At 40.5% G+C, this 13,714-nt stretch overlaps 1 protein-coding gene across 1 annotated transcript in view; it reads left to right on the top strand.

Moving 5' to 3' along the window:
* ALPK2 (alpha kinase 2) overlaps positions 1 to 13,714 on the top strand; it is a 41,284-nt gene that overhangs the window by 839 nt on the left and 26,731 nt on the right. The window contains exon 2 of the mRNA XM_033009228.2: positions 3,533 to 5,250. Within this exon, the coding sequence (XP_032865119.2) occupies positions 3,871 to 5,250 (1,380 nt within the window). The 5' untranslated portion in view covers positions 3,533 to 3,870. The remainder of the gene's footprint in view (positions 1 to 3,532; positions 5,251 to 13,714) is intronic.

Raw genomic sequence — 13,714 nt, forward strand, 5'->3', positions numbered from 1 at the left:
GAGTTTATTTTCAGATTACTAGTCAACAGCTGATTGTAAATTGTCATGGTCTCCCATTTATCTTTCCACAGTCAATTTCATTAATTCATCTTCTGTCACAGGTTCTTCTGAGGAGCTGAAAGAATGTTATACTAACAGTTCTCCTTCCAATTTCTATCTAAATTCAGTAATTTGAATTATGGTTTTATCTAATATCGTCTATTTTCTCCCCAGATTAAAAAAAAAAAATAATGTCTCTTGGGTAGAAAACCAGAATTTATTGCAGTTTTCCTCATGGGACATTATTTTGCTTTAATTTCCATTGTTGGATCTGACAGAATGCACAGCAATCTAACCTAATTTTCATATTGAGAAATCTGACAGCTCTTTCCCCCTCAATGTCAAAATTCAGCTGAACTAAGATAATGATAACTGTATAGCACCAGTGCTTTAGTAAAGAGTATTCATGAGTCAATCTGCATTAAAAAAATGTTGCCAAAGCTCTTTTCAGCTGGGAAAATTACCATGCTTTTAAAATAACTTATACCCTCCAAAAAAGAGGAAAGAGGCATCTGGTCTTCTGAAAAGCAAAGATGAAAGCAGATTTGAAAGAATGCAACAGGGAACATTAGGCAAATACATATTTAAGACGAGATGGGTGAGCGCTGGGGGGTAACTTCATGGCACTCATAAAAGGGATGAGGAAAAGATTAATATCTACTGCTCCATTTTTTTTTTCTGTTAAATATTTATGTTTCTCAGAGTTGAAATCGTAAGCAAAACGTGATCAGAGTTCTGAAAGGCTGAAGATAATGGGATCCAATGCCTTTTTTCTTCAGGCTCTTGTTGCACGCATGGTCGAGATTGTAGTTCAAAGGCCTGCATGAAGCATGTGTAGGGTACTGGCCCAGAGCCAGTTGCCAGGTGCCCGCATTATTTAAAACCACTGCAATATGCAGTAGTTGTCCTCGTCTTGTCCTCGTCATCAGGGAAGCCCATATTCCGATGGATTTTGAACAAGACTGCTTCTCAGTCTCAAAGGCGGTAGTCTGAGGAAGCCTGTACACCAGCTTCCTGCCCTGTACCACCTGTGTGGATAATCGTAGAATCACAGAAAAGTTTGGGTTGGAAAGGACCTTTAAAGGTCATCTAGTCCAAGTCCTGCAGTGAGCAGATCTTCAACTAGATCAGGTTGCTCAGAGCCCTCTCCAACCTGACCTTGATTGTTCCAGGGATGGGGCATCTACCATCTCTCTGGGCACCATCTTCCAGTGTTTCACCACCCTCATCGTAAAAAAATTTTCTTCCTTATATCTAGTCTAAATATACCCCCTTTTAGTTTGAAGCCATTACTCTTTGTCCTATTGCAACAGGCCCTACTAAAAAGTAACCTGAAACCTTCTGTATGTCAGCGATACTCCTCTACATGTTTTCCCTTCTTCGTTTCATGCTGCAAATCATCTCTAGCCAAGCTGCTGTGACCAGGCTGGCTTGCACTACTGTAAAGCTGTTTTGTCATCTTCTGTGTCTTCTGGCAACTTCCTGGCTACATCTCCGAGCTGACAATATACCTTTGTGGCACATCAGGCTTGCCCTTCAAACCATCCTTTCCTGTTGGTCTCCACCTCCTTGTTTGCTGGACCTTTGCCAATTTATTCCAAGACTAAACTGACAAAGCATGTTGCCTCTGCTGCCTTTTCACTAGGTCCTCCCACTCCCCCTTCTTACTTCTCGTATTAAAAATACTGAACTCCTCTCCTCCCTTCCCTTTCCTCAGAGGCCCTGTGCTGACCCAGGCTGGCTGTTAGGAGGTGCCGAAGCCAGCAGCCTTATGGCAAGGCTGCTGCAGCTCCATGCCCACACGCCCCAGCAGGGAGGCTGAGCGCACGTACTCAGTAGGCACATATGTGTGTGTTGTATACATATGTGTATGTAGTATGCTGGGAAAGGGTGCTGGTGTGGCTGCCCCATCTGCTGCTGTTCGTCTGCACTCCTTTGTGTGCAACTGTTTGTCACACAACCTAACATTGACCCTTCTAGTATCCTTCCCATTAACCACCTTCTGCTTTTTGCCTCCAAGGTAACTCTGTGGAAAAGGTGTCTGTGGCAGGTTTTGCCTGAAGGAAATGAAAATACACCTAGCTGCTTTGTGCTCTTTACAGGGAGAGGCAGATTCCAAGCCAGCCATGCAAGCCCCTGGCTTTAGCCATTAAGCTCTATTCTAGCTGCCACATATTTTCCTGCTAACTGATTTTGATCAGTGCCTGCAGTGGACTGTGACAGGAAGCTGGGTGCTGACAGGTCCAATGACTGCTCTGCTGTGGGCCTGCAGAGAGGAGACAGTGCTGTAGAGTGCTTGAGAGGGCACTGGGAACGGTCGCTGTGCTAGGGTGCTAGAGGCTGGTGATCTTGCAGCCAGGAGAGAGATGTTAGCTAAAAAGGTCACAATGGGAGAAACAGAGAGAAGGAAAAGAAGAATGAAGAATAGAGGTGTCTTTAAATTGCTTCTTCAGATTAGAAAGATGGCAGGGGAGTTTTTCCTGCTGTTCTTCATGTCATACCAGTTCTGTGAGTAAGAATAGGTCACTATTTTTCACAGCTTTTAGTCTCTCATCCTCCATGAGATCAAATTTACTTGAAACTCAGTTCCGTTACACTACTTCTACCTAGATGGTGGAAGAGTCCTGCTGTGATTAGTGTGGGTACCCTGTGGTGAAGAATGACCCAGAGTGCCTCTAGTAGTACACAAAAACATCTTAGGTATCTAAAATCCTAAGATTTGGGAATGCTTAGGAAACTTTTTTTTTTTTTTTTTCAAGAAGAGAAGGATGATTCCATATTTCTTTGGATTCAGCTAATGGGAGCCTTTTGTTGTATTTCACTTTGTTTTTATGTAAATTCTGTATTGCCACACCATCTTGCTACTACACAGCTGTTTCAAAGTAAGACTCGGTCTGAGCAGGATGTTGAAGTTAACCAGCCTCATTTCATTGTTCTCTCACCACAGAAATTACAAACATCAAGCCAAAGTACAGTAGAATTACTTTTTAAACAGAAATAGCCCTATAAAGTCTAACCAGACATTGTTCCAGGTATTTCTACAAAGAGATTTTGGAATTTATGTCCCTATGATGCCAATTCAAGGAATAGCCTACTGTTGTACCATATGACTACTAAAATAGCAGGTACTTGGTACCTGTAGAAGTCATGCACGTGTGAAAATTTACATTGTCTGCAGATTACTATTTGCATTTAGAAATGTCTAAATGATGTGTGCTGAAGCCTATTTTGTGCTGCTGCCTGTATGTGCAGGCGTGCTAAGAATCTGTTTTTCTAGCGCAAATCACCCTGGACAGTTACAATGTGTTGCCATTAAGTGTCATTGCATAGATCACTGGGTTATAGTTAGTGCTTTAATGTTTGATCTTTATTTTTAAATAATGATTTTTAAAAAAAAAAATGCTTGCAACTATGTGTCAATTGACCACCTTTTAGAAAATACATATACCCATTTTAGAAGTAATTTTAAACTTCAGGTTTCTTTTATTTTCAGGTGCACAGAGCAACATCTGCACTTTATTGAACTGTACCTGGAAACTGTTTGACAGCTAGAATGACCTGCTGTTCAACTGTAGTTGAACTCGAATCAGATACAAACCCACCATTTCACCAGAGTTTGTTGTTGACCTAAATGACAACGTGGGAGACTTCGGGTAAAATGAGCAGAACGAGAAACATTTCGCACAACGTAGGAGTTACCCCTATGAGCGTGACCCCGTGTTGATTTCACCAGATTCTGACTCTTCAAAAATCAGTGGTTTACTGCTTGAGAAGCTCAGAAACGCAGAAGTATTGTCCCCATTTGAGAAATCCCACAGACATTTGCTTAGCATGGGAGACACCATGGATGTGAAAAATGTATTTAAAACCCAGGAAAAGATTTCCTGCCTAAGGGATTTGTCAGAGAATGGTGATCGCCTAATTAATTTTAACAGTATGGTCAGTGTCACTGCTGGAGCAGAGAAATACTGCAGAAGACAGGTGCATTCCTGCCCTACAAATGCAATCACTTATCACACAGACAACTGTTGCCTTAACACGGAAGACTCTGTATCTGGTCACTCTCTGGCCGATGTCCAGGCATGTAAAAAGACTGGGCTCAATACACCGCTAACCATGAATACCCTGTTCAGTGAGCAAGCAGATACTCCCGTAGTAAATCACAGTTATTTTGTAAAAGACTGTTCTGAAAATTCTGCTACTACTCTGGAGATTTATGCAGACAAAATTCCAAGTGTAAGTGATGACTTTTCTGATGATGACCTAGAGTATTTTGAATGTTCAGATGTGCTGACGGTGCGTGAAAATGAAATCTGGGAAGAGAAATTACAGTTTTTATTAGAAAGTGATGATGAAGATGATTTAAAACTGAGTAAGGATTGTGATGGGTGTGCTTACTTCCTCACTGAAATGCCTTGTCTGTTCCAAGTGTCAGATAACACTATGCCTATGGATACCACCATTGGCTTCTGTGGTCATCACTCAAAATTCAAAGGAGTAAATGTAAGGAGAGACCCCTCTACGTACAGCCAGTCAACTTTGCAGACAGAGATGACTCTCACTGTTGGACACCACAGAGATAAAAGTGCCAGTTTGAAAGACAAAGAAAAGTATAATGTGCCTGTTACATCTGCAGCCATTGAAAATGACCATCCCAGAACTGAAGAAGAAAATAATAGAAGTGGCCACTCAGCTGCAGGTTTCTCAACTGAGAAATCAAAGAACAAGGATAATATATGTGCCAAGGCAGACTCTTCTACTGGTGGCATAGGTGCTTCTTTGACAAATCAAGCTTCAGAGACGATGACAGAAAACAGTACAGACAAGGACTCGCTGGGTAAAAGCTCATTGCTGCTAGAGGAAGGGGGAAGAAATTTGCCAGAGGAAAATGCAAGGCATGCTGTCTGTACCTTAACAGAAAGTCTAAGAAGAAACCTTTTAAAGTTGTTAAACCCTAGAGAGCTTTGCAGATATGTAAGTAATATAGGACAATCTTTTCAGACTGCAACAGAGGTTAGGGAATCCAGTGCTCTGTTTCCCAGTCAGGAAGGTGTCATTTCGACACAAATCCCTGAAGAGACAGAAAGCTTGCAAATGCAGGCTGGTTTGTGTCATACAGCAGAGGCAGATAAAGACCGTCATTGGGAAAGGAAAAGGACTTGGGGCCTGTCTGAGCAACATCAGCTGCCAAATGAAAACAGCTCACTCAGGGTAAGTAGAATGTTTATCATTTAATAGAAAGAGCTGCTCTACTGATTTGAATGCATTTTATTTCTATTTGTCAAAAAAACAGTGTAAAATTGAAATTACTTTGAAAGATTCTATTCATGTACTTCTGAATGACAGCTACGGCTGGGAAGGAAATCTGTTATGAAAAAGGCCCAAATAAACCATAAGCTGTTCTAATTATAGAGTGAGACTGATAATACTAAGAGGCACTAATGGGACTCTGGACAGCTGGATAGGGAAATCCGATATGTAGGCTACTGCACAGGTCTTATCAAAGTAATGTTTCTTTCAACCCTGAAAGTTTCTCAAATACCTACTGTGAGCAGGGAATGTTTTGATTTACTTTCTTTTTAGTTTATACGCAAAGAACAAAATTGTCATCCACTTAATGGTGCTGGAAGTCTAAACCAAATCAACAGGGATTTGCTCAGAATTTATAACAAGGAGCGGGAATTTAATCCAGAGAGTTCATGTTACAGAGGTGAATGAAGCTTTTCTTTTTAAAAATAAAACAATGAAAGAGTCAGATATTCAAGTTAAAATATAAAAGCCAGTTAAAAACCCCAAAGTGGTACTCTCCATGTACTTGCATATTTTATGGTGTTGGTAGGAAATCAGCTGGGGAAATCAGTGTAGTTGTACAGACTGATAAGATGCTCCACCAGTTTTCATAAGCAGGAGAAATTGGATCATACTTTTTATTTCACACAGTAAAGATCAAGATGTATAAATACATATGTATGAGTATTAAATCATGAATAATCTTATCACCGACTTTACTGATTTGAAGGTGTGTAGCTAATGGCACAGAAAAAAAACCCAAAACATTTATCACAAACATGCACAAGCTTTTTCCAGTTCCACATGCTTTTCTTCATCTATATTATTTAGGCAAAAATGTCTCCCAGTTCTGGGTAGCAGACTGTCTTTAATCTTGCCACTGGTGTGTCTTAAGCAGTCAAAAATCACTGAATTCTTCTGCTGGAAAAACATCCATAGGTTCCTTTGTTTTTATAGTACATAAAATTCTAATCACATTTTAGCAGCACATAGCGCTCTTATGATGAGAAATGCCACCCTATTGTAATTAGCCTACTAAGTGGGTTGCAAGAGGTTGTTTCATTTTTTTCCAAGTGCAGGACAATAATTTAAATCCCAGAAGCCTTTTAGAAAAGAGCAGCTATTATGTTACTGTAAGTGCCATGGCCAGATTTCAGATTGGCTAGTTAGACTCTTGCTACCTGCAGTCAGTATGTATTTCTTCTGTTTGTGTGTCCTTGAGCAGAACTTCACTTCTTTCCTACTCAATTTTTATCTAGTGTATTGGTGTGCACAAAAGAGCTGGAGATGAGCACAAACCGAACCCCTGGTTTTAAACACACGTGAATATAGATGAAATTTAGGTGTAGGTTCAAAATTGTGTGGTCTTGAAAATGAGCCAAACAAAAGCATCCCATCTGGTAACTACTCTTTATAGCACAAGGAAAATGTGGACAGCTTCTTACAGCTCTCATATAGTAAGCCAGAAACTCCTCAGCAATCTGCTTGTGTAACCTAAGAAAGGCAAGAAAGAAGCAACCTCCTATTGCTGCACACAGGTTTACATAAAAGTGCACTGTGGTATTAGCTGGAGCCCAGCATTTGAGAGCTCTGCCAAGAGCAAGGTGATGGACTTGTAGCAAAAACCACAGCTGACCACTTCTGAAGAGCATTGTATTTTCTCTCTCCGTGTGGTGAATCAGGTCTTCTGAGGTACTTAGCAGCCACAGAATCACAGCATTAATTACTGAAGGATTTACACTTCCTCTTAGTGCCAAGTTGTCTCTAACTGGAACAATCTTTGCAGTCTGGCTTGTGCAGCAGCTGCTGTTCTGGGTGACTTCTATTAGGTGGTCAAGGTGGGAGGCTCCTGACTCCTCTCATAACCTCATGGTCTAGCACCAGGTGAAATTATTTATGTAATGCTTCAAAACAGCTTAATTAATAATAGGTCCTTAAAGCCAACTGTGGCAGCTGTATGATATTACAGCCAGGAGTCTTCAAATTTGCAGTGTGTCATTTAAGAGCTGGTCTCTGTTTAGTGTTCAGCCAGCATAAGGTACTGGTGTCATTCCTGAATTACAGAGCCCATGTCTACGGCCTGCCAAATGCCAGCAATGTTGAAGTCCTCTGTGAACTGGCAGATTCAGAGGGATTCCAGGGCATAAGCAAAATACTTAATGTTTATGCTGATACCCCGGGAAGAATGGTATGTGGTGGTCGTATAGTTCTAGAGGACTTTTTTTCCTGTTGATTAGACCTACTGTTCATCCTGCCATTATTTTGGTTTTGCTCATGTCAGAACAGCCTGCTCTTATAAAATTTGAGAGATACTTGGTTTGACTTTCCTGACATAAATTTATGTAGCTTCTGGATAATTTTAAATTTTATTGTGCAAAAGGGAGAGAAACAGAACTGACACAGAACTTCTAAGTAATCGGGAAATCTGGTTGTGCACAAAAAGTATTTCATCTAGCACATAGTACCTCTGCTTTGTTAGATTCTGAGGTAGCCGAGATTGCAAGGACTGCCTAGGCCAATGAAGCTGTTCAGCTGTTGGGCTACTGGCCCTGCTCGGTATGTTAAGATGGTAGCTCTCTGTTGTTGTGTATGATGTCCTAGAAGCTGCCTTGTCTAATGGAAAATTGTGATTTAGTGTTTCATTGCTAATCATGTGCACAGCACTCCAACAGTGTCATGAAGGAGAGAGTGTGTGCTGGGAGCAATGTGCAGAAAGATGTGGGAAACAGGTGGAAAGGAAAGGGGGGAGGAAGGACCTTGGCTACACAACAGAGGAGGAGAAGCAAAAGGAAACTGTTTGAAAGACTGTCAGAACAGTTATGACAGGTTAGCTCTGCCTGTGAGGAGTTAAACTGAAACCCAGCAAATGGTTTCACATAGACCAATAAATGGCTGTTGGATGGGAAATGGTTTCGTGTCTGGCTCTGAACACAAAATGGGTGAGGGCTTCTGTTCCAAAACACTAATGAGTAAGAATTTACTGTGTATGCCTAACATAACATTTTCAATCAGCTTATAGTTGTTTAATTTTTCATTCAGGTGTTTTTAAAATACATCTCTGCCTCTTGTCACATCCAAGTGAGTAGTTGCTGGAAAACAGGAAGGTTTTTTGGTTGTCTGAGCTCAAAACCTAGTCAGTTACAATTTTCTGAGACATGTATTCTTGCTCGCTCTTGGTGAATTTGCCACTGCTCACAGCTCTTTTGCTGGAATTTTGAAAAAAAGAGTTTTCCTAAATCTGTTTCCTATGACAGAGGAAGCTGGGATCTGAATCTCCTCCAACTTTGAACCTTAGCAGAAATTAGATCTCTCATTACTTAAGGTTTTTCACTTCATTGGAAAGTTTTGCACTCTGTATAAAATACTGAAGTAGTCCTTGGGTGCAGAGTAACAATCCATGAAGTGGTTAGCATGCTTTGTTTCTGAGTATTACATTCATACTGTGTGCCACAGCCCCAACAGCAGAGTTTGAGAGGCTACACCTCATCTTTCTAATAGGCTAGAGTTGGTACATCTGCTTGAAAAGGTGATCTTGTCTCAGTCTGTTGCTCTGCGTCTGGCTGAGAGGAGAGCTGAATGCTCCCCGGGAACCGTCCGGGCCTGAGCAGCACGCTAAGGGGCAGGAGCTCGGCATCAAGAGCAAACAGCGGAGGGCTAGTCTGAGGAACTAGAGCTCACGCAGGCTGCGGTACCAACCCTGCTCCTTCAGCAGGATCCACTCTAGGGCTGGCAGATAACACAGGTGACAAAATGGAATGGTACGGTTAGCTCCAGTCTTTCCTGGGAGACACACAAAACCCCCAGTCATTGGAAAATCCTTACCACTTCAGAGCATGGATCCATGACAGCTATGCCTGGTCAGCATATTGATCAATGTTGTTGTCAAAGGCAGAGAACTCGTTTTCTGTCCTTTGAAATACTACAGTTCTTACTTAACTTCCTCCTTTTCTGCCTCTTCAGCAGGAATAGCAGGACGTGACTGTCAGCAAGCATCTGCAGGATAAAATATAGCTCATGTCTTTTGTTTCACCTGTCTAAAGCAGTTGACATAACTACAGGTATTGAGTTATTTTAGCTAATACAAGGCAGGTGTGCCATTTAAAGCAGAGTGCTATTTTAGGAAAGAGGAATTTGAGTGGCATTGCACAAAATGGGGAAATTGAAAGACCTGCTAAGCTACTGCTGGAGAACAGTGTAAACTAAAAGCAGTTGCAAACATGGTGGATTTGAGTGAGCTCTGATTCAGAGGCAGTGATATACTTAATGTCTGTATTATGGGGATGGTTTGTTACACTCCATTTGTACAAACAGAGGGATATAAATGTAACGTGGAGTCTTGATTTACAGGGGAGAATTACCTTGCTAAACTATTCTCTCTTAAAAAACAGTGAGAAACCGTGATGTAAAATTAATCGTCTAATTTCAGAGATGAACTTCTTGTTTTTGTTAACAGAGATGGTTCAGCTGATCAGGTGAGAGACTGGTGTATAAATTATACCTATGTTTTGTAGGGGAAAGAGAACTAAAACAGCCTTAATTCATGCCTACTGAGTTTATTTGCGTGTGAATGTGACAATTTTTCACTCAGTTCGGAAACAAAATTTGTCACATTGGGTGAAGATGATCCATTTCTCAGGTATGGCAAAGGGAGCAGAGAAGAACAGCTAGCTCAGATTATACTGCAAAGATTCTCATGATGTTATGAGGTGCCTTTAAAAAAATCACGTGGAAAAGGGTCATTTTAACTTCAACTTTACTCACGACTTTTTATCACACAGCAGTAAGGTGATTTAGCTTCTGTTCTGTTCTTTGCTTTAATTGCAACCTAATGTATTTGGCTTTCTTTAGTGTTTTGTCATACTCTGAAGATCCCATCTTTATATATTTATTTAGGAGATAATTATGATGTGCTTTCAGTTTTGTTATCAAGAAATACTGATAAGGAAAGATAGTGCTGGTATCGCTATTAACTCTAGGTAATAACATAGAGTTTCTGCAGAGCAAAGTATACTTTTTTAAATTTTGCCTTAATTTCAAATGAAAGCACTTGTATTGGTGTTTCTGTCTAACCTTCACTCCATCAAAATATTTTTTCTGGAATTATATAGTTTATTCTTTTAATAAGACTCTGAACACTATTTGTTGTGACATGATACTTCAAGAGAGGAAATTGTAGCTCTGCTGCTGTATTGTACCACAGCCTCCATTGACCCTAGTATTACCTGCTATATTTAATTTTTCCTTCTGTTATGTGTATGTCTTGGTCAGCAGTGTAGTTTTACCCCTGATATCTTTCCCCTTGGCATGTATGTGTTGTATTCCCAAGTGCATTACTTTGATCTTTTCCAAATCTGATTTTTATTTCCTGCACAGATTCATTATTTTATGGCTCTGTCTGCATATGAGGTATGTGTGGGTCAGCTGTTGAGATGCAATGGCTCCTCTTGCTTTCTCCTTTGAATGGAAACCAGGGTGGAAAAGGGAACAGCAAGAGCCTAGACCTTGTCTTGAAATGGGACTGGAATGTGGCTGCAGGGTGCACTGAGTCCCAGGAACTGGGAGCATTTCCAGGCCGCCTGGGTCTGTGTAGTCTTCCAGTTCCTTTATGCTGTTCCAGAAGCTAGCACTTGCTGTTTTCACATGTCTGCTGACTCTTTCTTCTTCCAGATCAGTAATGAAATTAAATGCAACATCTTGCTCAGGTGCTATATTCCCATGTCTCATACATTGAAAACTTTCCTTAAGAATCAGGTATTTATTTAATGAAACCCTCCCAGATATGGCAATAATTGTATTTTGTTCAGGTTCTTGAAATGCTCCAATCTCCTTAGTATCTGATATCATTTGACCTCTCAGCAGATGATTTTATTAGACGGCCCAAACAATGACCGATGGAGGTAATTACCTAAACTTCCCTCTGAACACCAACAATAATCCTTCCCAGTCAGGCTTCCTGTGCTGTTTTTCTTGTTTTGCAAATGTGGATCGCAGAGTATTAGTTTATCACCTTCCACAGGCTGAATTATTTTCTCTTAAAAGTCATAAAATAAGCTAAAAATGAAAACCATCCACACTCTGGGTTGCACCACACTGAAGTTTACTTTTATATAACAAGTAACTGCTGTCTTTGACTTTGAGCTGGCTTCACCCCAGGCACAAGTCTGTAACCAGAGTACCGGTAGGGTTGCATCCTGTTGATGCAGTTATATATGTTGAAGCACAGCCAATCTATACAGTGTTTCTTAGAATGCTCCCCAAGTATTTGCTATTGCTTGTTAATTCAGTGTTATTTAAAGCCAGTCACTGAACAGCACACAGCCTGCCAAGCTTAAGAGCCAGTCAGATCCAGAAAGGATCTCTTAACTGCACAGAAGCTGTCATTCCCACCAAAATGGGATCCAGTACAACTCCTAAAACCAAGAGTGAATGTGAGATACTGAGTGCAAGCACCAAAACAAGAGGTAGCGTGCAAGGCAACTAGAAAACAAATGGATCTCTCTTCACTGACACAAGAGAGTCAGTGGCTTTCACAGCCAGAGCTTTGTGCTCAGAAAATTGTATTTTTGATCTAGTCCTGTTTTAAACTTATGCATAGCTTGCATAGTTACTTAGCACTCTACAAGCATAGTATGGCAGTAAAACAATTAAAAGAAAGAGTAAAAAATATAACAGGTTGGCCACTAAGTTGGGTGATACAGTGGATTGAGTAGAAGAATTTTCCCAGATCTGAAAATGAACCAGCACACCCTGGGCTGAAAGGACAGATCGGTTTTACCATAACATTTGAGGCCACAGATTGGGTGCTGTTCATTGGTTCCTGGTGACTTAAAACATTTAAAGGGGTGACTTGAAACATTTTGGGGGTAGCTCACTTCACCTGTAAAACATTTTGCAGGTCTGTAGGTCATCAGTTTGGTCATCTGTGTCTTCTAGATATGCACAGAGACTGTCAGATGAAAATGACCTGATACCAGATTGCCATGAAGGAGTAGAATCCTTTTAAATTTCTTCTTTTCTCCATATTATCCCTTATTTCCTTCCATAACTCAGAGGTGACAAAAGTGCTCACTTACTCCCTATGGTCCTTTCTATTTAATTGTTCCTGTCAGACTTTGGAACACAATGAGTCTTGTTAGCAGAGAAAAAAAAAAAAACAAAAAACAAAAAAAAAAAAACAAAAAAAACAAGGAAGGGTCCTCCTTACACTGATTTTACAAGATTAAATAGAAGGCTTTGGTTTTGAAGTGGCTGCTTCCATTTTCCTTTTACATAGCTATTATGTAACTGACTTACCTGCTTATCCCTACTTTATTCACAGTAACGATGGTTTTATAATGAAAGTACATGGACTGTATATTTCATGTATGAGTTGAATACAGAACTGTGATTTCATCTTTCTGTCACCATTGCACCAGGCAGTTTGTTACACACACACACAAATTAAAATTGGTTGTTCTAATGCATTCATATAATTAAATTATCTGGTTTCTTACCATTCTTTTGTCACCCCTGGAGCTGAGCAGACTGTCCAATAATTGGAGCAATTGTTAAAATGTATGGCATTAAACCCTAGAAATCTTCTGTGAGAACAGGGAACAAAAGACCAAATCAAGATGAATAGTTCTAGGACTCTGTTAGCTGAAATAAATCTAATCTAAGAAAATACCAAAGTTAAAGCCAGCAAGGTTTCCTAAAACATATTTAAAGGATTTGGATAGAAGTGCTTTCAAACAAAAGTAACATGGAGCTGATTGTCACATACCCTAGGAGCACATATCCCTGTTAAATATCAATTAAAAAATTAATAAATGTGCCACTGCGAGGCTTAAAATTGCATTCTGCTTTCAGACCTACTTTTGTAAAATGCAAGGCAAGGCACTCCATCACAAGCCCTCTCTTGTCACTGTATTGATTTTCCAGCCACCCAAATGTGCGTCTAGACTCTACAGTGCTGCATGTCTATAAATGCTTGAGGCAGACAGATGCCAACATGGACACAGATTAGATAGATAAAAGGGTTCTTGAAATAATCAGCCCCCTTTCCAGTGAGCATGAGAGCGCCATTTTCAGTTTCATACCAATAGCAGGTAGGGACTGACTGATCCTATGTCTAACATACTTAGCACAAATTCCACAGGTTTTAGTAAAAGCTGTGATTTTGAGGCTGCTGTGGCTGTAAGGAATAGAAAACTAAACTCTGCTTTCCAGAGGTTTGAGGGCATAGTGGAAGTGGCAGAAGGGGCACTAGGCTCAGACCAAATGCTGAGAACTGAGTGGGAAGAGAAGTGGAACTGACTGTAGAGGCACATCTAGGCTCATATCCCCCCTTGACTTGAGAGAAGGTGTGTGTCTAAACTCAAAGACCTAGAGACTGGCATCTTCTGCA

Source organism: Tyto alba, unplaced genomic scaffold, assembly GCF_018691265.1.
Source record: "Tyto alba isolate M040663 unplaced genomic scaffold, T.alba_DEE_v4.0 Super-Scaffold_42, whole genome shotgun sequence".
In the NCBI taxonomy this organism is placed as follows: Eukaryota; Metazoa; Chordata; class Aves; order Strigiformes; family Tytonidae; genus Tyto; species Tyto alba.